Below are 26,713 nucleotides of genomic sequence, written 5' to 3' on the forward strand. Positions count from 1 at the left end.
GTTCAAAAATGTATGTACCAGCAACCCTCAGTTTGTTCCCTGTATTTAAGTCTCTTATGGTTGCCCTCCCTTTCTGTCTTTATTTAGTTGCTGGAGGGGAGGTGGAAAGGGACAGGGTAACGGTGATGGCCATGAAGGAGGGCACTGGACATAATGACCACTGGGTGTTATACACAACTGACGAATCACTACATTCTACCCCTGGAAGTGGTATTACACTACATGTGAACCAACTTGAATTTAAATAAAATCTTGAAAGAAAAAAAAAATATACTGAGCAACCACTATCTGCTAGACATGGTTCTAGGCAGTTGGGACACAATGGGACACAACATGACATCCCAGCCCGCTAGAGTTTATATTCGGTTAAGATATAAATTAATAAATACTTTAATTCCAGATATACACATTGTGGCTCAAGGACCATCCCTGGGCGCTGTCTATATAACGCAACTCAAGAGAGTGCAGTTTGACAGGCGCACCTGTCTTGAATCCTCACCATTTTAATCTGCTTCCCTCTTTGGAATCAAGAGTCCTGACAGCTCACATGGATCTTCATAAACCTCTGGTCAAACCGGAACTTTGGGATTGATGGGCTTGCCTCCCATCAATTCCTGGAGGCCAAGAACAGGAAAACTCTACTTGGCATCCTTCCCTGGTCCTCACAGAACTCTCTGATACTTGTCTGAAATGTCTTGCATTTCAGTTAGGTATACATCAGGACACAAGTACAGAACTCAGGCTGATTTGTATTCAACTTCTTTAAAAAAAAAAAAAAAAGGACAAAATGGAGGTAAAGTGTATTCTATACAATCAAATAAATATTTCAAGTAGCATATAATTCACACAAAGCCGAATTTGGAAAACACAAATGCTCTTACCTATAATTTTAAAAAGACTTTATGTAAACCCTGTATTAGAAATACCAAGTAGTTACTATAAATAGCACAGAGATTATATATAAAAAGTATTTGGGGGGATTATCTTGTGCTTTGTTTAAAAAAAACCAGTTCATTTTAATTTTTTGAAGAATTACTTAGGAAGAGATACAGAGGAAATCCACAGAAAAAGATAGCAGAGTGATATCCACCAGGCAGATTTTGAATACTCCTTCACTGTGAATTCTTCCTTCTCATTTAAGAATGTTTCTGTGTCACCCAATTTCCATAGGTGAGCCTTCCCATTCATATCAAAACCAATGCTGACAGTTATTATTTTGGTTTCACTCTCCTTTTGGCATCTTTATGTTTCTTCCGGCAGTCCTATAAAAACATAGTATCAAGCCTTTGTTAAATGTAAATCATTTTCAAGGTGTTCAGTAACAATAAAGTAAAATTTAGATTATTCAATGTCAGGATTATGGAAACCATTATGGGAGTGCTCACTGTGAATGAACAGGGAATACTGAAACTTTTTAAATGTCTGCAATTGAAACTATATTTCAGTCTTCCAAAAATCTCATGATTTACTGTTACTTCACAAGCATGGCTGGAACTCGGGCCCCTAAGTCGGCTGTTCTGCAGACTGCTAACCCACACCAAGTGTGGCCTGACCTAAACAGTGCCTCTCCCTGCACTGTGAGCATTTAAATCATGGTCTCAGGTGTCATCCTCTGTGTCTTCAGATTCACACCTTACTCTCACTCTCTTACACCTGGCAAATACTAACACAAAGAGAGCACTGCGTCTATTTGGAGACAATATGGAGATACAGTTACTCACCATCCGCAAGTTGTTTGTTCTGGCCTCCCAAGAATTCCTGCTAATATCACTTCCCACTCCTCTCCAGAATAAATCAGAACCTACTAGGGGAAAATAAAAAAAAGACAAGGCAGGGGATGAATGCCTTTAAAATGGATGGTATGCAGGCACTGGCATTATCAAGGGCTTCAATTCTAGTTAACATTTTTTCCAATTTATGCTAATTTTAAGAATATTTTGTTTTTTACAAAATAAAAATGTAGCACTGCTAGGATTTTACTGCTTTTCGTTTACCATTGTGTGTCTTGGTTTCTGTTTGTGCTAGGCTTTAAGAAAAGAGTTCACCAAAAGCCTGAACTTTCAGGGTCCTAAAAACAGGAGTTTTGCACATCTAGCATCTAAGCAGGTCCCCATAACATAGAAGTCCTTGTTGATGATACTGAATGAGGGAGGGAGAGGTGGGGTCGGAGTCCTCAGCCTTCCAGGGCTTAAGAAGCCAACCTGCATCAGTCTCACAGGGACAGCTAAACCACACGACAGGGCAAAGGACCACAATTTTTGCCAAATACTTCTTTCTTGGATGCTTGTGAGACTATTGGAATGCACAGTGCTGAGAACTGTACCATTTCCTGTCCTATACCATTTAATGGAGAAATGGACTTACCATGAAGTCTTTCATCATTCTTAGAAAAAAAGAAAAATCTAATGGTCTCTTTCTCAGGTAATGATACTTCTCTGAAGCAAAAGAGGGGGGAGGGAGAGAGAGAGAGAAAGACCTGGGTTAGTTAACTTCAGCAGTTCAGATGAAATGTTTACACCGAAAATAGAAATAAAACGATCCCTTAAATATATCTGCTTTATGTCTTGCTCATTTTGCCCTGATTTAAGGCCACCCTCTCTATTCAGCATTCTTCTCTTCTATCTGAAGCGTTGGTAACAAGACTGTTTAAGTCCTACGCTGGTTGCTGACGGTCTCATCCCACTATTACTACCCCATCTGCCAGTGTTTCCCATGTCCTCCCTCCAGACCCAGGACTTCATAACCCCCGCCCAGTGCTACCCAGGTTGAGGAAAAGGAAACATGCTCCCTGTCACAAAAGGGCTTGAGACTCTGAAGGAGCTGAGAAGAAAATTAAGTTGTCTTGTGTACTTGTATCATCATGTCTAACTCAGGTTTGACACAAGAAGTGCTTGCCTGGGGCTGGGCTGGCTGCCTTCTGTTTCTTCTTCAGCAATATCCTCCTCTTCGGAGCTGCTGTCTTGGAAACGAGGGGTCCCCTGCCAGACGACCTTCCTGGTTTTCACAGGCTCAGCTCTGTAGGCATCTGCATTGTCATGACAACGGGAATGGACAGGATTGTAGCTGAACACGCTCATTTGGTCACTTTCACCATGCACACATTATCTCTCAGTGTCCAGGATCTTAACCATTAATTTAAAATAGTATCTTTTTTTGATTTTCAAATATTGAGAGAAGGTGTCCTGTTTTTGGCTTTGCCAGGGTGATCTGATAAGGAATATAGTAATAGTATAAAAAGACATAAAAACCAAAGGTTTATAAACGGGCAAAATAATTTAAAAGGAACCAAAAGGGTGGCACCCATGCTATCAAGAGATGCCCAAAATAGAGCATGATGCAGTGAGACCAGGTGTCCCTCCTTGTTTATTCATCGACGAGGAAAGGAGCATATGCATACACTTTCAATTCCCAAACCCTCTCTCCGTAACTGCTGAAAAAGCTGTGGACAGGGCCTCAGGTTCCCAAAGCACCAAAATCACACCTCCCAGGTTGCTGAGGGGTCTCAGCGCTCATTTCAAGGCAGGGTTCCCACACCTCGCTCCTGGCTGGAGGAATTACAGTCAATGTCACACCAGCTCTGCTCAGCAGTTTGCGACTGACCCTGGCGCTCCAGTGGACACACAGCAGAGCACATGATGCCTCACTGTGTCTCACACAAATTCTGGAGCACGGGATCTCTGCACCTCGTGCTGGAGGACCACAGAACTGACATTAAATGCTCATCTGCTAACACGTGCACACTACGTTAACTGCTGATCTTTAGTGCAGCACACACTGTGCTCAGGTGGGCACGTGCTCTCTGAGATGCGGACATCCTGCCTTCACCATGAACTTCCAGGAAAGCTGCATTCCATCGTGAACACCAAGTGAGGAGCAGCAGACCCCCTTACCAGGGGAGACTACCACTAAGCAACAGGCATTTAACTTTCAGCTCATCCTGGTCTTTACAGGTAAACCTCCTGAAATGGAATGTGAAATTGTACGTCCTGGTGTTTTTGGTTTTCTCCAAGGACAAAGTCTGGAAGGACTGACGTATCGATGACTGTGTACCTGTATTAAAGCCAGGGTGGCCTATTTCCTCCTCTTCCTACCAGAAGGCACTGGTTTTCCACAAGTCTTGGCTTTTCTAACTGCATGTAAGGCACGAAACTGCTTAAATAGAGGACTTACTATATACTTCCTTGTGATTATCTCCACTCAGAAGAAGGAATGCTGCACGTTACTCTCGGGCTTCCCTTCACATGGCACCTAACTAGACGTTTGCTCCCTTAAATGCAAAAACAATCTCTTGCTGTTACCCACAGCTCCTGGCATGTTGTTTTGGCCATATGAAGGTGGAAGAAAGAATTCTTTCTTCAGCTAATGTTACATCATTACACTTAATGTACACTCAATCCATTATGTTCAAGCTGCCTGAAGTGAAAATGTTAAAAAAAATTTAAAAAGTACCTTCCTTTACATCTTTAGCATCTGAATCAAAAAAGGAGAATGTGAACCCGCCACGCTGCTCGGCCCCCGTCGTTGGACTGGTGGGGAGGTGAACGTCGACTTTCTCGCCATCACGATTCTCACTAGACGGTGTGTCGTCTGCTGTTTCACTGGTAACTTTTGTAGTTTGAAATATTTCTTTTAAGTCTGCAGCGACGCTATAATACATCTCTTTAGACACCTCAGGCAGCTTCTCGGCCTCCTCCCTCTGCTTCCTTCGTTTTGCTTTACTGCAGTGACATTTACAGACACGTACATCACAAAGAGGCCATCAGTTGCCAGAGATTAGGAGAACACCTTGGAAAACTAATCCCATTCTTTCAAAAACCAAGAGGATCCACATATAAAACTACTCATAAAAGCAGAACACTGTGTGTTCACAGAGGGACAGGTGACTTGTCCTCTAGTTCACAGTTCTCCTCTGTCTCTGATCAGGACTGCACTCATGGTGTTGTACTCAAGGAAGTACGACCATTAGGCCTTATTTGCCTCTAGATCTGATTTGGATGAAAGCACCCCAGCTTCTGAACAGATATTGTAAAAGTGAGGCTTCTGGGCCATCAAGGGAGGGGTGAGCACATTCTGCATGTGGCAGGAATGTAAACAATCTGTGGCCAGTGGGCGGATTATGGTGGTTTTAAATATGTCCATATATTCCTTGTTACTTCTCCCTTTAAGAGGTATTGTTTCCAATCTGTCCCCTTGCCCCATCAAAGTATATGGGTTGGACTTAAGTGACCTGTTTCAAGAAAACTGAATAAGTCGGATTGTCAGTGTGTGACTTAAGACTAGGTCATAAAATACACTGTGGCCTCCTCCTTCTCTTGGGGGTCACCTGCTCTGGGGAAGACACCATTCCCAAATAGCCTTCACCTAGTTTCTTGGAGTGGCAGCATCTTCTGTTAAGACACAGTCACGAAAACTAAAAGGTTAACATCAATTCATTACTCTTAGCTAAACTCAAGCCTCATTCTCATTTCCCACCGTCTCCACCGAATGTCTTTTTTGTTCTAGGATCCAATTCAGGATACCACGTTGCCTTTACTGTCTTTAACAGGAGGAGATGAAGGCATTAAACCAGACAGGGTTACTGGTTGCTCCACGTACTTGCCGTATTTTATCAGACTGATAGCGCGACAGTGCAGGCACGGGAAACAGAAGCTCTACCACACGAAAGCAGTGTCATGAACTGAATCGCTGCCCCCAAAAAGATATGTCCAGGCCCTAATTTCTATAACCTGTGAACATTACCTTACTTGGAAAAATAAGTTATTATAAGTACCTTGCAAAGAAGAGATTACCCAGAATTATGCAGGCAGGCCCTAAAGGTAATTACAAGTGTCCTTATTACGGACACAAAGATGAAAGACACAGAAAGGAGGCGGCCATGTGAAGACGGAAAAATGTGGCCACGGACTGCCGTGGTCACCAGAGGCCAGGAGAGAGGAAGGACATGGACGTTTGCCCCTGGACCTCTGGAGAGAACACAGTTCTTCCATTAACTTTGACCTTAGATTCCTAGCCTCCAGAAATGCCAGAAAGTAACTCCTGTGGTTTTCCGCCAGTAAGTTTGTGGGGACTTGTTACAACAGCCACGAGAAACTAATACAAGGAGGGGGCACCACACCCGCCCAGAAGCACATGTCGTGTACAGGCCTGAGATTCCTTTGTTTCAAGTTAAGACTTTCTCCACCATGGCAATAACTCCACTCTAACTCTTCCCTCCCCATCTTACACTAAAATACAATGCAGACCAACGGATGGGTATGGGTTACTATCTATTTCTCTCAGGATCTGAAATGAGATTAATTCCTATGATCCTGCTACAGAGAAAAGTAGCTGATTTACCTTTCCTTTGGTTTATCATCGCTCTTCCTTTCGTAAGCGGTGTGGTCATTCCTCGTTGGATCATAATGTACGACATCCCTGTGTAAACAACAGACAGGAGTAAGCTGGCAGAGAGAAATTGGAACCTAATGCAAAAAATTAATAACAAATTGTAATTCAACGTTGGGACAGTTCCAATTTTTGAGCGAGACAAAAACCACACAAAGAAAAGTATCAGGATCTTGTTAGAAGGTCACATTTTAAGTTAGCTTTGAGTTTTGAGTTTCTCTGAATTTTTTTAAATTAAAACTTAATTTACACGTACTAAAATAAATACAGATAAAATTGGATGTGCATAAAATATTTTAGTGGGGAAAAAAGCAGGGGAAAGTGAGCAAACGTATGGCTGGCTCAGTCTGTAGAGCACGTGACTCTTGATCTCGGGGTCATGAGTTTAAGACCCCTGTTGGGTGTAGAACTTATTTTAAAGAAAAACAAACAAACCAACCCCCCAAAAAAACAAAAGAAAGGAAAATTGATCACATGTTGGTGACTGTAGAAGCTGATGTACAGGGCTTTCAAGATACCAGTCTCTATAAATTATGTGTTTAAAATTTTCTATAACGAAAAATTACATTTATATGGTTCTATGGTTCATATTTAAACCACTGTCCAATTGCTTCATTATTGAAAGCAATATTGTTATGACATCTAAGCAAAAAATAGAGAAAAAAATTAAAGATTAGTTTCTTGAAGTGAGCCACTCGGTCAAAGATAGTATGTTTTTAAGGGTCTGATGCATTTTGTCAATTGCCCTCCCCAGGACGTTTAAAATGGCCTAGTTTTAAACCAAGTTCAATAAGGCACTTATGTCAAGAGAACAAGGTGGAACGGGATGGAGTAGAAACCACACCTAAATTTCTTGGCAGCTGCCGATCCTTTGTGCGCAGAACTGCTCACAGTGGTGTGCAAAACACTCTGCATGACGTTCAGGGCTTTGAGCTTCTCTGCAGCAAGCTCCTCTTCCTCCGCTGTTTTCTCATCATTTTCCTCTTACAGAGAAAGGGAGAATTAGCAATCTCTTGGTAAACGTAACTTGAGCAGTTTCGGTTACCAAATAATCATCAAGCACCTCACCATGAGCAAAGCACACTGAGACAGGAGAAAGAAACGTCCAACCCTGTTTTCCTAACTTCCTTGACCCCATGACCCTCAATGCCACAGGGATTTCAGAAGTCTCATGACTAAAAAATGAAAAGTCCCATCTCCACCTGTAATTATGAAAACGAAATCTGCATTTGATGGCATTCAGTGGAAATCAAAGTTTTTAAGGTAAAGATCGACAAATGCACTAGAGCAAGATACTAATCACAAAACCACAGTGATAACAGACTCTGAATTTTTACCACTCTAAAAATGTAACTTAAATTACATATCAACCTAAAAATGAAAGGTAGTGAAGGATGGCAATTCTCCTGACTAATAACACCTTGCAAGACAGTTGCTCGGCCTCTGATTCAGTAATAAATGCTGCAGAAGAGAGCCACAGGTCCTACACACAGGGTATCCTGGACCCAAATGCTGTTATCTTCAACTACAGGAAACACAAACACCAGACAGCAAAGCAGCTGGTTGGGATTACAGACCAAAATACAGAGGAGGTCTAAGCCTGGAAAACCCTTGAATTCACTGCAGAAGACAAGCAACCAAGTAACAGATACCAGAATAAAACACTAATTTAAGTTCTCTACAGAAATACCCCAAGTGTCTAAGGGTTCAAAGTACATAGAGAGTAGGTTCAACTGCATCAAGAAAAGATTTTTAAACAAGTGGAGTCTAAGGCAGGAGAGACCAAGTGGATCTCTTCAGGCCTGTCAGGTGTAGGAAACAAAATGAGCATACACACCGAAGAAAGTGCAAAGCGTTTACGTTAGGTTGGATCATGTGAATGTGCTATTATGCAGAAACTGGCACTCTGACGTACAAGGGAAGGCTGAAGCCGCAGGGAACCTAAGAACCCTGGGAAGAAAGTACACCTAGAGGCTGAGGGAAAACCAGGAACCAAGAATTAGGAAGAAAACAAGAGTTATGGTGTGACGGGAGCAGACGGAAGAGAACATCTCAAGGGGGTGAACAGGGACAAATGCCACAGGCAGGCTGACGAGGCTGAAGCCGGAGGAAATGCCACTGTGCTTGGCGAATGGGCCTCCACGGCTGTGAGAGACAGAACGAAGAGGCAGAGTTCAGAAAGCAGCACTCAACACAGGCTATTCCACGGCTCTGTCTGCTCCTGCCTTCGCAAACAACTGTGAGCAAGAAGCTCTGAAACACAAGTTGGTGTGGACCCCAGAGAATTTACTCTCTGAACCCTGGTTTCCAGAAGGGTACACTACACAGAATAACCACCTCAAAGGCGAGAGGGTCAGATCAGAGAGTGCATTTTCAACAAAAAGCCACTGCGCTGAATTAGCTGCAGTTTATTTTTTAATTTCAAGTTTAGTATGCAAAAGATGGGAGTGGCAACTAGAAACCTGGCAGGGTGGAAGGAATGGCTTTTTTTGGGGACCTGAGGCCTGTGTCCACAGAAAGGACAGGATGAGCATGCCTGTGAGAAGGGGTAACAGTAAGTAGGAATGGTGAGGCCTAATGCTTGGGGTAGATTAACTCAGGAAGGAGAGAAAGGAGTGAGGACAGAGAAGTCTGCAGACAGGAGAGGCAAGCAGGGACCTCACCTGAAGGGCCACCCCCCTGGCCAGCCGGGAGGGGAGGGCTTCTTCAAAGGGTAAGAGTACAAGTTGCTGTGCAGGAGGAAGTCACACAGACGGGAGATGCACGCGCATGACTCCAAGCAGAAGGGCACTCTGTGCTGTGCTGCTGTTCTAACACCCGCCCCTGTGTGCAGCCTGCAGGCCAGGCTGGCGTCCCTCAACCGCACTCCCCCCAGGACCCGCTGCTGCACTCCTACCAGGTGGGGCCCCCATCTCCCCCAGGCCAGATATAGGACAGAGGAAGACAGTCTGTGGTGGATGCCTTCCTCTCCTGTCCTTTTGGGCAGCTTCAAGCCACTGAAATTTTCTGAGTAAATCTGTACGCACAAGTTCAAGGAGGACTGCGTTAAGTAGCCCATGGGCCACAGGCCTCACAGTTCTAAGTATGGGGCGCAGTTTCTCCTAGACCAGATGACTTCTCAGGGCCCCCTAGCTCTGACATCAGGACTGTTTGGACAGGGAGGTATTTACCTTCCTGTTCTTCTTCACTGTCACTTTCCAGAAATCGGGAGTCCATGCGGAATCTGTCATCAGTGCCGAAGTGAGACTGCAAGTCCAGAAGCTACACAGACAGACACACGGACAGCTGGGAGCCATGTTTCCAAGACCGCGCTCCCACAGAAGACCCTCCAAGTGCACCTCCCTCACCCTGGAATTCGCTACATCAGTGTTTGCATAACCTCACCGACCCACGAACCATTCAAATAAACACTGAAGCTCCAGGTCTGCCCGCACTTACCCGGATGGAAACACTGTGTCACCAACAAGGACATGTTGTAGGTGGGATTATTTTCAGTCTTCACTAACCTTCTGCCCAGCTCTGCCCTCAAACTGAGGTTTAATTCTGAACCTGTGACTGTCATCTTCGAAGCCAGATTCTTCATCCTCACTGCTGTCAAACAGCCTCCCAGATGCTCTGCTCACGGCCTCCTAGAACGCAGATGAACGCAGAAGTGGTTATTAACAACAGAGGCAATCTGCAATTCCTTCTTAACGCAGTGTTCCTCTCACACTGAAGAACCAGGAACCCAGATGCATCTCCCAGGACTTGGGTCACTAATCCGCAGGCTCCCAGTGCACCTGCCTTGGGGGGGGTGCAGTTATTACAGAGGACACCTTCTGCAGGGTTCACTAGTACTGGTGCTACCTGGCAGATGATGTGGAGGATAGATTCACGTGGGGGAAAACCTCCAACGTCCCTGGTGTTGGTGTGTGTGTGTGGTCGGGGGAGCCCTGGGGCTCACTGTGGCTCAGGAGGACTTGATGTTGAACGTGGCAGTTGTGAGGAGGTCTTGGTATGCGGCAGGAAGGAATGGACCCGTGAGAGTGGCGGGATGCCCACATGGACTTCTCGAGCGACTTACCTGCACGGGCTCCTCTCCCGGGTGGCTTTGCTCCTCTGTTTCACTGTCAGAACCAAAGATGATGTGCGTTGGCTTGTCCTCTGGATGACCATCCTAGAGCAGTCAACAAAGGCATTAAACCTTAAGATAGCCCCTTGTTTCCTTCCCTCGCCAAGGCCCCTTCTCATCCGTTAGAGTGAATGCCACCATCCACTTGTCTCCCAAGATGACAACTTAAGACTTCCTCCTCTCAATGTCCAGCTGGTTTCCAAGTTCCAAGTGTGGACCCTGCTGGTATCTCTTAAGTCTATTCCCACTGTCACTGCCTTGGCTCTGGCTCATGACCTCCCAGAGACTCCCTGGTCCCAGATTTCCCAGTTTGATTTGTTGTTTGTCATGGCCTAAACAATCAATCCCAGATCAACGCTGGCAAATGTTTTCTGTAAAGGACCAGAGAGTAATACCTTAGGTTTTGCAGACCACATATAATCTTGGTCCTTTTTAAAAACCCTTTGTAAATGTAAAAACCATTCTGAGCTTGGAGGCTGTACCAAAATGGGCCATGGGCTGGAGGGCCTGTGAGCCGCAGTGTGCAATTCCTGTTCTAATATGTATACAGCAAATCTTCACCCCCTTCCTTTCCACAGCCACAGAATAAAAGTCCAACCTCCACAGCCTTCCCACCACTTGCCCTGCCGCTCTCTCAAGCATCCTCATCCTCTGTACATCTCAGTTACACTGACTGCAAACTGCTCCCCATGGAATGCATTTCCTCTCCCTTCTCCACCTTCTGCCTCTGCCCATTTCACACTGATCCTTCTTCCTTAGACTCCATTCAGGCTGAGGAAGCGCCCCGCCCCTCCTCCCAGCTGACCTGCTGGGGTGCACGGCACTCTTCTCCCTGGGCCCTGTGCCCACCACACTGTGAGCCAACAACCACCAGAGGCAGGGACCACGATCCTCATTCTAGACATCTAGCACTAACTGTGAAGACCTGGGACTTCACAGACACTTCGAGTTGTTGAAGGAATGAATAAAGTCAGTATCGTGAATCTTAGTGAGATATAAATCACTGGTAAGTGATTTGTTAGCAAATTCAGACACATCAGGACATGTCACTGAACTATACCAGTAACAGCTTCCAAAGGAAAAGAAATCATGAGGAAAACTTTCGATTAAAACAGTAAGAATGTTTTCAGTAAACAGAGTTCAAACTCAATTCCTCTGGTATACACTAAAGACATAAGGTGACAAAAACTTCTAACTCAAGGGACACGATGTGAAACGGGTCGGTGCTGGGACAAGGAGCTTGGAGCGGCACGCAGACCTTCACGGGAATGAAGGGTCGCCTAGTGGCGCCCAGACTGGGAGTGCACTCACCAAGTCTGCCAGGGCATTATGAACCAGCTTCTTCCTCACTTCCTTTGCTTTCTGCCTTGCGTCCAAGGCTGCCAAACGCTTCTGATTGTCAGCATGCTTCTCCTTAGTGTGAACATCGGACCAACTGTTCACAGGAAGTGGGAAGTTGGTGCTGCTTCCCTGAGCGTCTCTCCTGGAGGAGCCCTCCGGTGCTTTCCCAGGCGCTGGGTGGCTGCTCTGTCTGGAGCCCTCTCCGGTCTCCCCAGTCCTGTGGCGGCAGTCTTCATCAAAGCCTACCTTGGGGGTAATTGTACCAAGACTTATTTTCTTATCTTTTAATGGCAACAGACTAGAAACAGGATTTCTACCTCCCTCTTCCGAACTGCTAGGGGACACAATCTCGTGATCCTGGCTCTGGAAAGGAGAACGTCTCTTTTGAGGCTGAATTTGGTTTGGGTCATTTGCCTTCTTTGCGTGTTGGAGAGGAGTTAGTTTGCCTGACGAGCCATTAGCAGGTGGGGACCCCTTCTCCATGGACATGCTACTGGGATCAAATTTCAAGGAATTCTGATCTTTATTTATATTGTCAAAGGCAACACTTTCTTTCAAGGGTTTTTTTATTGATTCCTTTCCATAGAGAGAGCCTACTCCCTTGAAAGCTTGGAATTTCGGCTGTAGGTTATTTCCCTTCAGTTTCTGCTTTCCACAGGTGTTCTCTTCTCCTTCTAAAAGGGCAGCCACAATGTCCTCGGGACAGATGCATGGCCGGGCTCTGTGCAGGCCCCCCAGAGTCCTGTCACATTTGGTGGTGGTCTCCTGGCCACCGCTCTCAGGATCTTCTTCCGGATCCTGCAGGTCACCGCCAGCCAGCTGTTCCAGATCAGCTAAGGTAAGCTGCACATGGAGGCAGTTTTTCATCATGGCCTCATACTCCTCATCTCCTGCAGACTCAGCGGATTCTGACGCAGAACCCCAATCTTCCCTGCTGCTGCAGCGGACTGTAACCCTAGGACTGATGGCTCCATCTGGCTTGGTCTTTCTTTTTTGTCCTTTAACACAAGGATCAGAAAGCTCACAGTTTTTTCTATTTTTCAAAGGCGTTTTCTTGTGTGCATACTTTTCCATTTGTGAAAACTCTGCACTGTTTTTGACTTTACTGGTCTTTTTCTTTGCTGCGATGATCTCATCTGTATCTCCTGAATCATAGTTGCAATCGTTTCCCAGGGCATTACCTTCCCCATCCCGGTCAGAGACATGACTGACACCTAGAGCTGTTACTGAATGCAGCTTGTGAACACCTGACCTGAAGTCCCCCCCGACAACTTCGAAGGACTCATTTGCAGAGTCACCCACTGAGGGCCATGCAGTTTTCCCCAGGTTTTCCTCTCTTGCAATCAGTAGTCGTATCTCTTCTTCAGAATCGGTATCATCGTCAGACACGTGATTTCTGCGCCTGGCACTTCCCACACCATAAGTCTGAACAAACATACTGTTAGGTTTCTGGCTGTGAGAAGCAGGGACAGAGGGCAACGGAGCAGTAATGAGCTCACAGCGTGCTTCCTGTGCCGCCTCTTGCTGTTTGGGATGCGGACTTCCCGGGACCGTGAGGGTTCCTGCTCTCACAGCTGGAGAAGCAGCAGTCCCCTTGTCCTTCTGTGCTTTGATCCTCTTCTGGGAGGAGGTCTGAATGGCACAGAACTCCCCTCGTCGCTTCCTACTCATAGGGTCATCCCCTCCTTCCAGTTGCCAGGTGAGGCTGGACACAGGGGTGGCATGTGTGACATCCTCTGCGATCTTCTTTAAGTTGTGGCAGTATTTTGATGGGTCATACTTCATGATGTTACCAGAGTCAAGGAACAAAACAGAGGCACTAGGTTTTAGGAAAACCCATCAGTGTGGTGAAGCACAGGGAGTACTGTATGACCTCAGGCAGGTCACTCACTCGGCCTGCCCTCCCTTTCCCATCAAACACAGTGAGCACGTCCCTAGGTGACCTTAGGGTCTGTGGCACGGGCATGTCCAGAGTTAAAACTGAGCACCATCACCGTTAACTGGCAGGAACAGCAAACCCAGGAAGCTTCTACTCCAGGTATAGGGGCCACATGAGGTTTTCTATAAATCTGAGCTGATACCGTAAAGCAGAGTACAGAGGGGCACCCAGCAGGACAGAGCTAGATGCTGCGTGTGCTTTACTCCAACTACTTTCGGCCATTCCTGCCTTCTCAGTCCTGGCTCATTCTAGCCTGGTTCTCCCAGCTCAGTAACATCCATTCTGCTCTCCCTCTGCATCTTGTAGGTCTTTATTAGGAAGCTAATAATTCTTTCCTAGGCTTCTTTCGTTGCTGACGTCACCCAGAAAATTTCTAGTTAATGTCAAAGTGCTGTGATAACAGCTAGCATTTGCTGGTTTCCTAACACACATGAATAGGCAAGTTTAAGTTGCTTTCAGTGACCACTCCTGGAAAGTCCTTTTAGGACTTTTAGTAAGGACTAAATTAGCTTCTGGTAACTACTGAATGCGTGCCAAATATGTGAGACATGCCAGGCAGTGTCTGTGGCCAGCTTCACACTGTCCTTCAACGTCGTCCTCTTTGCTATCGGTGGCTGCCACAGAGGGAAGGCTGAAAGGAAGTCAGCTTTCCCAGACGTTAGGGCCATTGGTGGGAGAGCAGAAGAAGGTGTGGCCAGTTCTCTGGGGTGCCAGAGGCACAGCAGCTGTGAGCAATGAGGACACACCTCTGTGCTTCTCTAGCCCCAGGGGGGTAGTGGTCTGCTGCAGTTATTAATCTCAGACAACCGGACCATCAGCTGTGTGCTCCCCAGCAATTGATGAATCCAACTGTTTGTACTGCATCCCTCGGGAACACAGCTTGCCCACAAGTCCACGATGCTGGGAATTCACTGGGACAATCTGACTTCGTTTCAAGGGAACAAGCCTCTGCATTTGCTCATCCAGGATGCACACAACTTCTCCACTCACCATTCTCCTGTCCATCTACATATTCCTACCTACTGCTTTCCTCCTGCCTGGTCTTCTCCCCATCACTTTCTACTAAGGCAAACCATGCCCCACCTTCTCCAGGGCCTTCTTTAACCACAGCCAGCCCCCTTGCCCTTCTTTAGCACCTTGGGCAATGGCTTTGAATCCATGTCAATCAAGACAGAGGATGTAAAAGTTAATCAGTACAAATGCTTCTCTGACAAGTGTCACTGTTGTCACTCACTAGCATAAAACCTCCTCACGGTCTCTCATGAACCTCTCATTGTTTTACACATGGAAGCAGGAAGGTCTCACCTTGCATAGAAATGGAGAACATAAAATTTAAGCGTGTAAGATTTACTGACAGAGGTAGAGAAATTCAACTGGGATGAAGTGAACTTCTGCGAGTATCCATTGCTGTGGTAAATAAAGTTACTTTGAAAGGCCAATTGCAAAGGATATTTTACGTTTATGTTGGTTCTTTAGGTGAAGGACAGGTAAAACTCTTCCAAATTTACTCACAACCCAATTCTAAAAGAAGAAAAAAGAATACATTTACTATGTATGTCACAAATGGAAAGAAAAACCACACTGCATAAACACAACTTAAAAAAAAAAAATCAAACTCACAGGGGGCCACGATTACTATTGGGTTTCGTTTCTGATGATGAAATAGGAGTTCTCAAAAAAAGTGTACGAGGAAAGAAAAAAAGAAGGACAAGTGGGACAGCTATGAGTCCCATATAAACCATGTAGGACAGTAACAAAAAACACCAATCGTTAAAAAGACAAAGTTGGGACAATCCTGTATACCTCACCACCGATGTCCCTGGGGGGACCCACGTCCACTTAGGTTTTGATTTCTTCCTATAAAATGAGGGAGCACTGTGCTTACACGGACTTGCAAATGCACTGTGAAAACCATAAAGCCCTGCCTACGCTGAGTGCTGCAAAGCAAGGGGCAAAGCAACTGCTCTAGGCATGGCCCCCACGGTCCCCCGGTCTCAGGACTTGGTGCCTGGGCTGCTCAGGCTGCCAGGGGACACTCACTTTGTGCCCTGGCACTTCTGTCCCTGGTACAGCTTTCACATGGAAATCCACCACTCCCATCTTTTCCAAAATGTTGGTGTTGCCTGTTGTTGATTTTGCTTTCTTCGCTTTTGCTGCTTCTCTCTCTTGGGCCAATCTGAATAAAAAATATATAAATAAGAGAATTAAAATAACCAACTGTGCTATTTAGTGTTTTGTTTTTAATAACATAAGGCTGCTGACTTTACAGTGATCATTTAGGACCTCTCAATTTTTTCCTTCTGCTTACTTACTTACTTTTAGCATTTTCTCCATCCTCAGTCCCTTCACTCTTCATGAGGAAGAGGTGTCTTTCAGAGCCCAATCTGCCAAGTCCTCATTATTTCTACCCTCTTAATGACGAGAATGCAGAATGCCATCTCAACCTTCCAACTCAAACTCCTCCACCTTATTCAGGCCTGGACAGCTGCACTGCCCAGTCCTCAGGGGCTTCTTTGCCTCTGGTCTGTCTCTTTTACATTCCACTTTCCAGAACAATGGTCAGACTCAAGCTCCTCAGGCATGGCTGCCCAGACACTCCAAAGCAGCAGCACAGCATGCTCGCCCTGCTCGGAACCAGGGCTCCAGTTCCTGCACAGAGTAGGCACTGAACCGCTACTGAATAAAGTCCCACCGCTACCCTGTTCAGAAACCCTGAGCTGAAGAACAAAGTCAGATTCTCACCTTTCTCAACAGACCAGTCCTTCAAAACATGCCTTCAGTAGGCAGCCTGCCACTTGTTTCAGACCTTCCCATTTCCTGGGCCTAGAACAATCTAATCAACTCTCCTGTTGCTCCAGCTGTACATCCCTGAACTGTTCCTTATTTAATCTTTTCTTTCTGAGAATAAAATGCTCTAATGGTTATTACACTGTCTTGTTCTTAAATCACTTGCATAATTAATCGTATGCCTCTCATACAGGGACTTCCTGTTATCTTTGTGTCTTTGTATGACTCTAGCATTAACAGCCAAAATCATCATAAGCAATTTGATATTAAAGTGCTAAATGTACATAAGCCTATGATAAAGCAACTCCCCTGTGGACATAAACCCAAGGAACCCTTGCACTATGCAGGAGCCATTCTCAAGGGTCATCTATTATGAGAAGTGCAAATAGTATAAATGTCTATCATCACGGGGATAACCACGTACCCTGTGGTATAGCTACAACCATTACAAAAAATGGGGAAGATCTACAAACCCACAGAAGGCTGTGTTTACAAAGACAAAACAGGTATATGTTTTTCAAGTTAAAACACATGTTGGCGGTGCCTGGGTGGCTCAGTTGGTTAAGCGTCTGCTTTCAGCTCAAGTCATGATTCCGGGACCCTGGGATCAAGCCCCTGCTCCCAGCCAAGCCTGCTTCTCCCTCTCCCTCTGCCTGCTGCTCCCCCTGCTTGTGCTCTCTCTCTGTCAAATAAATAAAATTTAAAAAAACCCAAACACATGTAAATGCATTGCATTATCTTTTTTGGTGGGGCTGGGGTCGTGGGGAGTCACAGTTGAAAGGGATCTTAGCTCTATTTGTTATGTTTGAATTTGCCAAGATTATTATAACATATTATTTGATACTTTCAAATCAACTGAGTATATAAAACCATTTACAATGCAACGAAATAGTTTAAACCCATGCAGAATAAATCTTACCTGTGCAAAAAACTTTCTTTTGCTAGCTGAATTTGTAGTGTTCCACCTTTCCATTTTGTTTTATTCAAAGCAGACATACCTGTGAAGTAAAGTATTATTACTTTGTACTATTACAGGCAATGCAAAAATATATGGCAGCATGTGCTTTTTCTAATTCGTTAGTATCAAGAAAAGTACCTGTGTTTATCAAAAAGAGACAAAGAATAAGGAAACCACGACCTGGGTGGTCAGCTGAGCCACCCACCCCAGGAGTCCTTAAGCTCTCTATCGTCCAGCGTTCCTTGAAAAACTGAATGAAGCAAATGTGTAAAATGTAAAGCAAATTTATCATTCCCCCACAAAGTGATGCCAGAAACTTCAGGTGAATGACTGACATTTATTTAACATTTTATTGTTATCTCCCACACTAAAACTATAAAACATGAACGTAATTTCGGAGGGTGAATCAGAGGACAATGAAATCCTGTAAAACTTCCATTTATCACCTCAGAGTAATTATCGCTGTGTAACTTGCAAAGAAATTAGCTGCAAACAACTAAACTGTGTTTCAACTGCTACACCCCAGTAGCTGATTTTTCTCAATACCTGCTATCAGCTTTGTTAGTAATAACCACGAACAGAATTTCTATATGGTCATTACTACCCTAAGTATAAGCATATTACTCAATTTAATCTTTGTGGTGGTATTATGAGGTCAGCTGTATCTTTGTCATATACCAGATAAGTAAACTGGAGCTTTTGTTTAAACAGCTTGTCACAGGTCACACAGCAGAGCTGATGTATTCTTAACCACCACTTATTTCTCACTGAACAAGAGGATAGATCAATTTTTTTTTCCCAATGAGAACACAGAAGGCTGATGGCCCTTTTTCTCCATTAGCATGTTCTTTTCAGTGTCTTGACTTTCCAGCCTCTAATAACTCACACACATTCCTGGATCACTGGCTGTACCAACGATCTCCCCCTCCTTCTTTGTTGAAGCACAATTTGCCCTGAGCTCTACTAAACTTACTGGTAGTGACTTCATAATTTTAAGGAGATGGTCTTATAAGGGCATACTGTGAAGCCCTCTCCAAACGGTGCTTAATGACAAGAATTAGCTGCCTGAGAAATGAACATACCAGGAAGGGGGAGTATGCCATAATATCCGGTGGGCTATGTGCTCACAGGCAGTTTCTATGAACATGTGTTCTCTTGTCCAAAATACTTGAGAATACCATTTCTGAGCAATGTGCTGCCATATGTCTGCTGACACCAAATGGGATGGACCTAAACTTGCTGAATTGTAGGATGTCTGAATTCTGTCGACCATGGCTATTTCTCTGGATGTTTTACAAGTGGCTGTTATGGTTCAGATTTAGAACCAAAGTTACACAGTGACAAGAACTGGCAAATAGAAAGCATATAACAATCTTACATTTGTTCAGATCTGCCTCTGCTACTCTGATGTTGATATACGCAAAGACTTTCTGTGGGTTTCCTAAAAAAAAAAAAAAAATTTAAACTCTTACCCAGAGAACAATGTAAAACTGATCAAGTTTCTAAATTTATAAAGTGACTCTTGGAATCTTACTCTTTAAAAAAAAAAAAAAATCTTATTTTTCATTGGATACAAAGATTGCATTTTTCTAAGCATGTTTATCACAATATTTCAAATGAAAAAAGCATTAAGCAGTCAGTGAAAGAAATGTTTCAACAGTTGTATGTTAGTAATATCCTAACAGGTCACTTAGCAAATATTAGAATTTTTGCTTTGGAAATTGAAAGTTGCAGGCTTCAGAAAGAAGATGTTTTGGAATTTAGAACATCTTTTGATCTCAGAAATGTAATTCTGGGCAGGTTCCACATTTTACATAACACCTTCAAGGCATAGGGCAGGGGGCTGGCACATACAGAGTGTATCTTGTAATAAAGCACATATCACTTTCAGAGTTAGCACTAACATTCACTCTGGGGGTCCACTATTTTGTGATACTTGATATAAATTTTGTCTGCCTTTAACGACCCATGAAGGACTACAAACTTACCTTGGTCATCTTTTCGTGTGATGATCTCCACATCAGAAACTTCTCCAAATCTGCTGAACTGATTTTGTAGGTCTGTCTCGGAAATGTTCTGGCCAAGGCCACCCACGAATAGGCGCCTCACTTCTCTGTCAGCTTTCATGAAGGCTGTGCATACACTCAGTATGTTCTAGAGAAAAAATAATTTTCTATCTACTTAGAACAGTTCTTTCCCTTGGTTCTTCTCACACCTGGAAAAAGCCCTCCAACTGCTTTCCCCGCACCTTCAATGTCAAATTGGTGACCTGGACCTGTGTCTCACTTCCTATTGCGTTACTTCCAAATTTTATCCCTGGAGACTCTGTTCAAGCCCTAACTCCACGTTTTCCACCAACGCACTTTGGAACAGCTGTGCTCCCCAAGAACTGACAGCCCCTGCCACGCGGGACCTCAAACCAGCGCCCCGAAGCCCAACGCAGGGCTCGTGCTCCGGGCGTGAGCCGCGGCCTACATCTTTCTTTTTTTTTTTTTTTTAAGATTTTATTTTATTTGACAGAGATAGAGACAGCCAGCGAGAGAGGGAACCACAAGCAGGGGGAGTGGGAGAGGAAGAAGCAGGCTCACAGCAGAGGAGCCCGATGTGGGGCTCGATCCCATAACGCCGGGATCACGCCCTGAGCCGAAGGCAGACGCCCAACCGCTGTGCCACCCAGGCGCCCCAGCCTACATCTTTCCGGTAGCCTCCCCCGTCCCCAACCTACCGACTCCAGCCTTCTTCCTCCTGAAGACCCAAAGACGGTAAGCCAGAGGCTGCCAAACGACCCTGCCACTCCCCACGCCCCAAACACTCCTCACCACGCCGTCTCTGGCACCTAGCGCCGCCCCGGTCCCTGACTTCCAATCACGTGGCCCAACAGGCGCGGTCTCTCTTCCTTCCTATCGGATTTCCAATCCAGCCTCCTAAGGTTCCGTGGCCATACTCAGTTCCCGAGTTCCCTTCATTTCGTTTGCGGTCCTCTGGAGTACCGCGAAGCCTCCGTCATCCTGCCTTCAACGTCCGCAAAGGACTCCAAACCGAAACTCCCTAATTCGTACTAAAGACGATCAGAGCCTCCCGTCCTTTGAGTCCTGGACTAGGACGGCGGAAGTGACGGGGCGGACCAAAAGGACAGAGCTCCCGGTCACGTGGTCCCGGAACCGCCTCTCCAGTGACGTACTCGCCCGGGTGGCTCCAACGTCCGCTGGAAGGGGGGTGAGCTGTCGCGCTCTCAGGCTTCGGGTTGGAGCCAGCCAACTCTCTGGGAGCGCAGGGACGGCTGGGGGTCGACGGGGACGACGAGCGCAGCGGCGGTCACGACCCCGGGACACTGCGTGCGGGCGGGTGGCACTCGCGGGCGTCCGCTCCCTCGCCTCCCCCGCCGAGCTCCGGGATGGTCTGCGCCAGCAGCGCGGGAGGCTTGAAGTGCCGGGCGAGGCGCGCGCTGCTCAGATCGCCGCCCGTCCGCGCCGCGCTATGGACGCCCAGCGGGCGGAGGTCCGCGCCTTGGAGGCTGAGATCGCGGCCCTGCGGCGGGCGTGCGAGGAACCGCGCGCGGCGGGGGAATACGGCTGGCGAGCGCGGTACGTGCCCCCGCAGGCCCTGGGGGCGAGCGAAGGGCTCCGCCGGCCGTGCACCCCCGACGTCTCCCGGGCGCCGAGGGCTCAGCTGTCTACGTCCGGGCGCCGCCGCAGCCGAGTGTTGGGCTGGCGGAGGAGAGAGGACGTCTTGGCCGTCTCCTTCGCAGACTCCGGGGCGGGCGGCTGTGCGGCTTCCCGGCGTGTGTAGCTGCGGGCCACCTGAGGGGGCAGTTGGCACTGACACTGGGGCTCCCTTTGAGAAATAACTGGGGATGGAAGTGTGAGAGGGGAGTCTGGGAGCGCTGCGCTGGCGGTGGGGGGGCGCCCGCAGGTGTGCGTGTGTGTGTGCGCGTGGGAGGAGCGCCCGCAGGTGTGGGTGTGTGCGCGTGGGAAGAGCGCCCGCAGGTGTGCGTGTGGGGGGAGCGCCCGCAGGTGTGGGTATGTGTGTGTGGGGAGCGCCCGCAGGTGTGGGCGTGGGTGTGTGCGTGGGAGGAGCGCCCGCAGGGGTGGGTGTGTGCGCGTGGGAGGAGCGCCCGCAGGTGTGCGTGTGGGTGTGTGTGCGTGGGAGGAGCGCCCGCAGGGGTGTGTTTGTGTGGGTGTGTGCGTGTGGCGGGAGCGCCCGCAGGTGTGTGTGGCTGTGGGCGTGTGGGTGTATGCGTGGGGGGAGCGCCCGCAGATGTGTGTGTGTCCGTGCGTGGGAGGAGCGCCCGCAGGTGTGTGTGGGTGTGCGTGGGGGGAGCGCCCGCAGGTGTGCGTGTGGGTGTGTGCGTGGGGGGGAACGACTGCAGGTGAGTGCGTGTGTGTGGGGGGTGTGTAGAGCGCCCGCCGGTGAGTGCGTGTGTGGGGGGGGCGTGCCCTTAGGTGTGGGTGTGTGGAGCGCCCGCAGCTGTGTGCGTGTGTAGGACGCCTGCGGGGTGGGTGGACGCCAGCGGTGCAGAGGAGCAGGGGGCCGGACAGGGTTTAGAGCTGGCTGCCGCTGGGCCCCAGCCCAAGGGATGCAGTGTCCTGGTTGCCTAGGACAGCCTTGAGGAGAGTGCCATTGTTAATCCGGTTTTAGAGTTAAGGAAACTGAGGCTCACAGAAGGGATGTCCCTTGCCCTCGATCTCAGGGGAAGTTAGTTAGGTCCGAGCGGGTTGTTTGGAACCCAAGAACCTAACTTGGAAGCGCAGCCTCTTTGCTTAACTTAAGAGGGAGGAGAGGAAGGATCTATGACGGTCAATTACGTACCTAATGTCTCAAACTTGCAAACAGCTTGAAAGAAGAAACCATCTTCATTTCCCCAGTCGAGACTGATCTGACGCAGGTGCGGAGAGAAAGACATCCTCCTGAGCAAACTGGACAGGAGTCGGTAGAAAATGGGAAGGAGGAGTTCAGAAGGAAATGCTTAAGGGCATTGTGGATGGGATCAAGACTGTATAGGAAGCTGTAACTGGTTAAAGGGAGAGAGAAGTGGGTGACCAGGGAATGCCTGCGTTCCTCCACAAGTGAAGTTGTCAATGAACTGAAGACCCTTGCAGCTCCAGGGCTGCTCCCCAGATCAGAAGCATTAGCATTGCTCTAGAGTTGCACAGAAATACAGATCCTGGCCACACCCCACCTGCTGAGTCATAGTATGCATTGTAACAAGACCCCCACCCCGCCCCCCCCACACACTATTTTATGCATATTTGAAAGTTTGAAACTCACCTAGTCATACTGTGCAGAAAAATGATTACTGGCCACAAGATGTCATTGTTAGCCCAGGATAGTGTGTAGACCATTCATGTAATCTGTCCCTTTTCAAAGATCCAGTGGGGAAAGTAGGAAGAATCCAAGTTGTGGAAGACATTACATGTTATTCCAGGGTGTTTGGGTTTAATGTGCAGTTTCTTTTCACTGTGGTGGAGAAGGAAGATCGGGACCCCTGTATCAAGCTGTGTGTGTGTGTGTGTGTGTGTGTGAAAATGTAACAAAATTTGCCCTCTTAACCTTTTTTATGTACAGATGAGTGGTATTACATACATTGATAATGTTGAGGGACTATCACCACCACCCATCTCCCTTACTCTTCTCATCTTGTAAAACTGAAACTTTAGAACTTCCTATTCCCCACTCCTCTTAGTTCTTGGCAACCATCGCTCTGCTTCCTGTCTCTTTGAGTTTGACATTCCTAGGTACTGCATATAAATGGATTCATACCTATTTGTCTTTTTGTGACTGGTTTATTTCACCTACCGTGATATCCTCAAGGTTCATCCATGTTGTAGCATAATGCAAAATTTCCTTTTTTTCTTCAGGCCAAATAATATTCCCTTGTATGTATATACCACATTTTGTTTATCCTTTTATCCATCAATGGATGTTTGGGTTACTTCCATATTTTCGCTATTGCAAATAATGCTGGTATCAACATGAGTGTACAAATCTCTCTTTGAGACCCTGCTTTCAATTCTTTTGAATATGTTGTGGGGGAGGGGCAAGAATTCCTGTCTCCTCAAAGGTCTTCTAGCTGGACTAAGAATCAAATTGACACAAGACAGATGAACAGGTGAAAATCAAATTTACTAGGCATACATTTCAAGGAATCCACATAGACATAAAAAGACTGACAAAATGAGGTATATATGTCATTCTGAATGAAGGAAAAGGGGCTTGGGGTCTGGGACTTCAGAGGAAGGGAATGCACTTCACAGGGTAGTAAAAAGAGCAGATGTTTGGTGATTAGATGTCTGCCCTACCATACGGATGGGTGGCTCAGATAAAATGTATCTTTGTTAATAACTCTTATTCTGGAAAAGACCCACAATTTAAGTTGTTCTGTGTGGTTAAAGGAGGACAAAAGTTTCTCTTTAGCATACAGGGTCTCAAGTTCCTTTAGCACAAAATAATCCAATGCCAAAGTGGCACATTCTGGGAGAGGTCTGTCCTGACCCCTACAGATATGTACCAAGAAGTGTAATTGCTGGATCATATGGTAATTCTGTTTTTAATTTGTTGAAGAACACCCCCCCCCATACCATTTTACATTCACACCAACTGCATGAGGGTTCCAGATTTTCTACATCCTCACCAATATTGATTTTTCTTCCTGTTTTTTTTTTTTTTGGTAGTAGCCATTCTAATAGGTGTGAGGTCAGTTCCCTAATGGTTAGTGATATTGAACATTATTTGTGTATTTATAGACCATCATTTTGTGCCAGTCTGAGTCTATCTGTGGTAATGCTATTGAATAGAATGCCTGGAGCCAGTGAGTTTCCCGGGACCTTTCCCCTTTCCAACCCCACGTCATGATTGGGCCAAATCTTGTTCTTATGATTGCAAGATGCCCGTCAGCAAGAACCTCTAGAAAACTTTGAAGAAAAAAATAGCTTATTATTTATAAGCCCTGGAGTGTATAAGGTATGCCATGGGGGCCACACAACCAGGTCATTGGTGCAGAGAAGGAAACAGAGATTGGGAGACAGGACTGGGGTTCTGCTTTTACTGGCATTGAGAGTGGGAACGTGGAGTTTCAAGGACTCGAGTCTTTATTGGTGAACTTAAAGAGTAGGAATATAAGCACAGGAAGAGAAAAAACAAGTGGCCTAAATGGTCATTTAAGGAAATTAACCAAGATCTCTAAAACAAAGGATTCTCAGTGTGGGAAGGCAGCCTGGCTTTTTTAGTCCTGTAGTTGGCAGTGTGTTTGTTGGAAATAGCTTTCTTTGAGGGGGATGAAGCAGATGCCTCTGCATTCAAAGCTTAAGTCAGGCACTTGCTTTAGGATAAGAAAAGCCAACTGTCAGGTCTTACGCTGTTGTCATTCTTGTATCCTCTTTGGAGAAATGTCTGTTCAAGTCCTTTGCCTATTTTTGAACAGGTTGTTTGGCTTTTGTTGCTTTAGGGATACTTATGTATTTGGAAATTAAACCTTTATCATATATGATTAGCAAATACCTTTTCTCATTCTGTGGGTTGCCTTTTTACTCTCTTGATAGTGTCTTATGTTGTACAATTTTTTAAAATGTTCATGAAGTCCAGTTTGTCTATTTTTTCTTTTGTTATCTGTGCTTTTGCTGCTATATCCAAGAAATCATTGCCCTGGCCAGTGTTAGGAAGCTTTTGTCCAATGTTTACTTCCAAGAGTTTTGTTTTAGGTCTTACATTTAGATGTTTCATCCAATTTGAGTACTTTTTGCTATGGTGTTAGGGAAGGGTCCAACTTCATTCTTTTGCATATGGATATTCAGTTTTTCCAGCACCATTTGAATGGTATTGGCAAGCATGTCAAAAATCATATGATCATATATGTGAGTGTTCATTTCTGGGTTCTCTTATTCTATTCCATTCATCTATGTGTTGTCTTTATGCCAATAATACACTGTTTTGAGTACTGAACCTTTCAGTTTTGAAATCAAAGTGTGAGTCCTCCAGTTTTTTTCTTTATCAAGATTATTTTGGCTGTTGGGATCCCTTGAGATTCCACATGAATTTTAGGATGGGTTTTTCTATTCCTGCAAAAAACCTCATTGGAATTTTGGTAGGGATTGCATTGAATCTGTAGATTGTTTGGGGGTAATATTGACATTTTAATAATATTGTCTTCCAATTCATTAACAGGAGATATGTTTCTATTTATGTCAAATTTAATTTTTTTTCGGGAATGTTTTGTGGTTTTCATTGTACAAGTCTTTTACCTTCCTGAGGCAAATTCCTTCTTAAGGTTAATTCCTAAGTATTGTTTTTGATGCTGTTGTAAATGGAATAGTTTTTTTGCCTTGCTTTAGGATAAGCAATTTGCCCTTCAGATTGTTCATTGTTGGTTTATAGAAATGCATCTGAGCTTTGTGTATCCTGATACTTTGCTGAGTTCATTTATTCTAACACTTGTTTTTGTGGAATCTTCAGGGTTTTGTACATATAAGATTATACCATCTGTAAACATAGATAATTTTACTTCCTTTCCAATTTGGATGCCTTTTATTTCTGTTTCTTGCCTGATTGCTCTACCTAGAATTTCCAAAACCATGTTTCAGTGGCAAAAGTAGACATCCTTACCTTTTTTCATACATGCGTCTTATTATGTTGAGATAATTTCCTTCTATTCTTAGGTTTTTTTAATGTGTTATCATTGAAATGTGTTGAATTTTGTCAAATGCTGCTTCTATGTTGAGATAACCATGTCTTTTTCCCCCCTTCTTTCTGTTTATGTGGTATATTACATTCATCAATTTTCCCACGTTGAACTATCCTTGTATTCCAGAAATAAATCCCGCTTGGTCATGATGTGTAATCCCTTTAATATGCTTATTTTTATTTACTACTAATTTGCTGAGTGTTTTTACATTAATATTCATAAGTAATATTGGTCTGTAGTTTTCTTGGAATGTCTTTGTCTGCTTTGGTATCAAAGTTGTGTTGGCCTAATAAATGAGTTACAAAGTGTTCTTGTTTCAACTTTTTGGAGAAGTTTGGAAAGGATTGGGTAGTTTTATTTAAATGTTTGATAGAATTCACTCACGTAGTTATCAGGTCCAAGGCTTTTCTTTGTTAGAGATTTTTTTTTATTACAGATTCAATCATACTAGTTATAGGTCTATTCAGATTTCTTATTTCTCTGGTTTAATCTTGGTAGGTTTTATGTTTCTAGGAA

At 45.4% G+C, this 26,713-nt stretch overlaps 2 protein-coding genes across 9 annotated transcripts in view; one reads left to right on the forward strand and one right to left on the reverse strand.

Annotated features, from left to right (window-relative positions):
* Window positions 1-884: 884 nt before the first annotated feature.
* NOL8 (nucleolar protein 8) lies at window positions 885-20,620 on the reverse strand. Of its 4 annotated transcripts, none has more exons than XM_011235349.3 (17): window positions 20,340-20,620; window positions 19,509-19,674; window positions 18,899-18,961; window positions 17,482-17,560; window positions 15,816-15,951; window positions 15,228-15,296; window positions 11,807-13,624; window positions 10,448-10,540; window positions 9,891-10,013; window positions 9,555-9,645; window positions 7,229-7,367; window positions 6,337-6,414; window positions 4,450-4,718; window positions 2,896-3,025; window positions 2,365-2,435; window positions 1,722-1,804; window positions 885-1,262 (listed from the first exon to the last, which is right to left on the reverse strand). In XM_011235349.3, exons 2-17 carry the CDS (start codon window positions 19,645-19,647, stop codon window positions 1,212-1,214), a joined length of 3,432 nt encoding a protein of 1,143 aa, XP_011233651.2. In that variant the 5' UTR covers window positions 19,648-19,674; window positions 20,340-20,620; the 3' UTR covers window positions 885-1,211. The 4 variants fall into 4 exon arrangements, with proteins under 4 accessions (XP_011233651.2, XP_002927732.2, XP_011233650.2 ...); XM_002927686.4 differs by having other exon boundaries at window positions 1,722-1,801; window positions 20,246-20,620; XM_011235348.3 differs by having other exon boundaries at window positions 20,246-20,620.
* Window positions 20,621-20,725: 105 nt separating this feature from the next.
* CENPP (centromere protein P) overlaps window positions 20,726-26,713 on the forward strand; it is a 234,751-nt gene continuing 228,763 nt past the window's right edge. Inside the window, exon 1 of one of the 5 annotated variants that reach the window (XM_034647391.1) lies at window positions 20,726-21,104. In XM_034647391.1, the coding sequence (XP_034503282.1) occupies window positions 20,998-21,104 (107 nt within the window). In that variant the 5' untranslated portion in view covers window positions 20,726-20,997. The remainder of the gene's footprint in view (window positions 21,105-26,713) is intronic. The other 4 variants (XM_034647385.1, XM_034647386.1, XM_034647387.1 and 1 more) reach the window with 4 other exon arrangements.

The sequence above is a fragment of the Ailuropoda melanoleuca genome, chromosome 17, assembly GCF_002007445.2.
Source record: "Ailuropoda melanoleuca isolate Jingjing chromosome 17, ASM200744v2, whole genome shotgun sequence".
Classification (NCBI taxonomy): domain Eukaryota; kingdom Metazoa; phylum Chordata; class Mammalia; order Carnivora; family Ursidae; genus Ailuropoda; species Ailuropoda melanoleuca.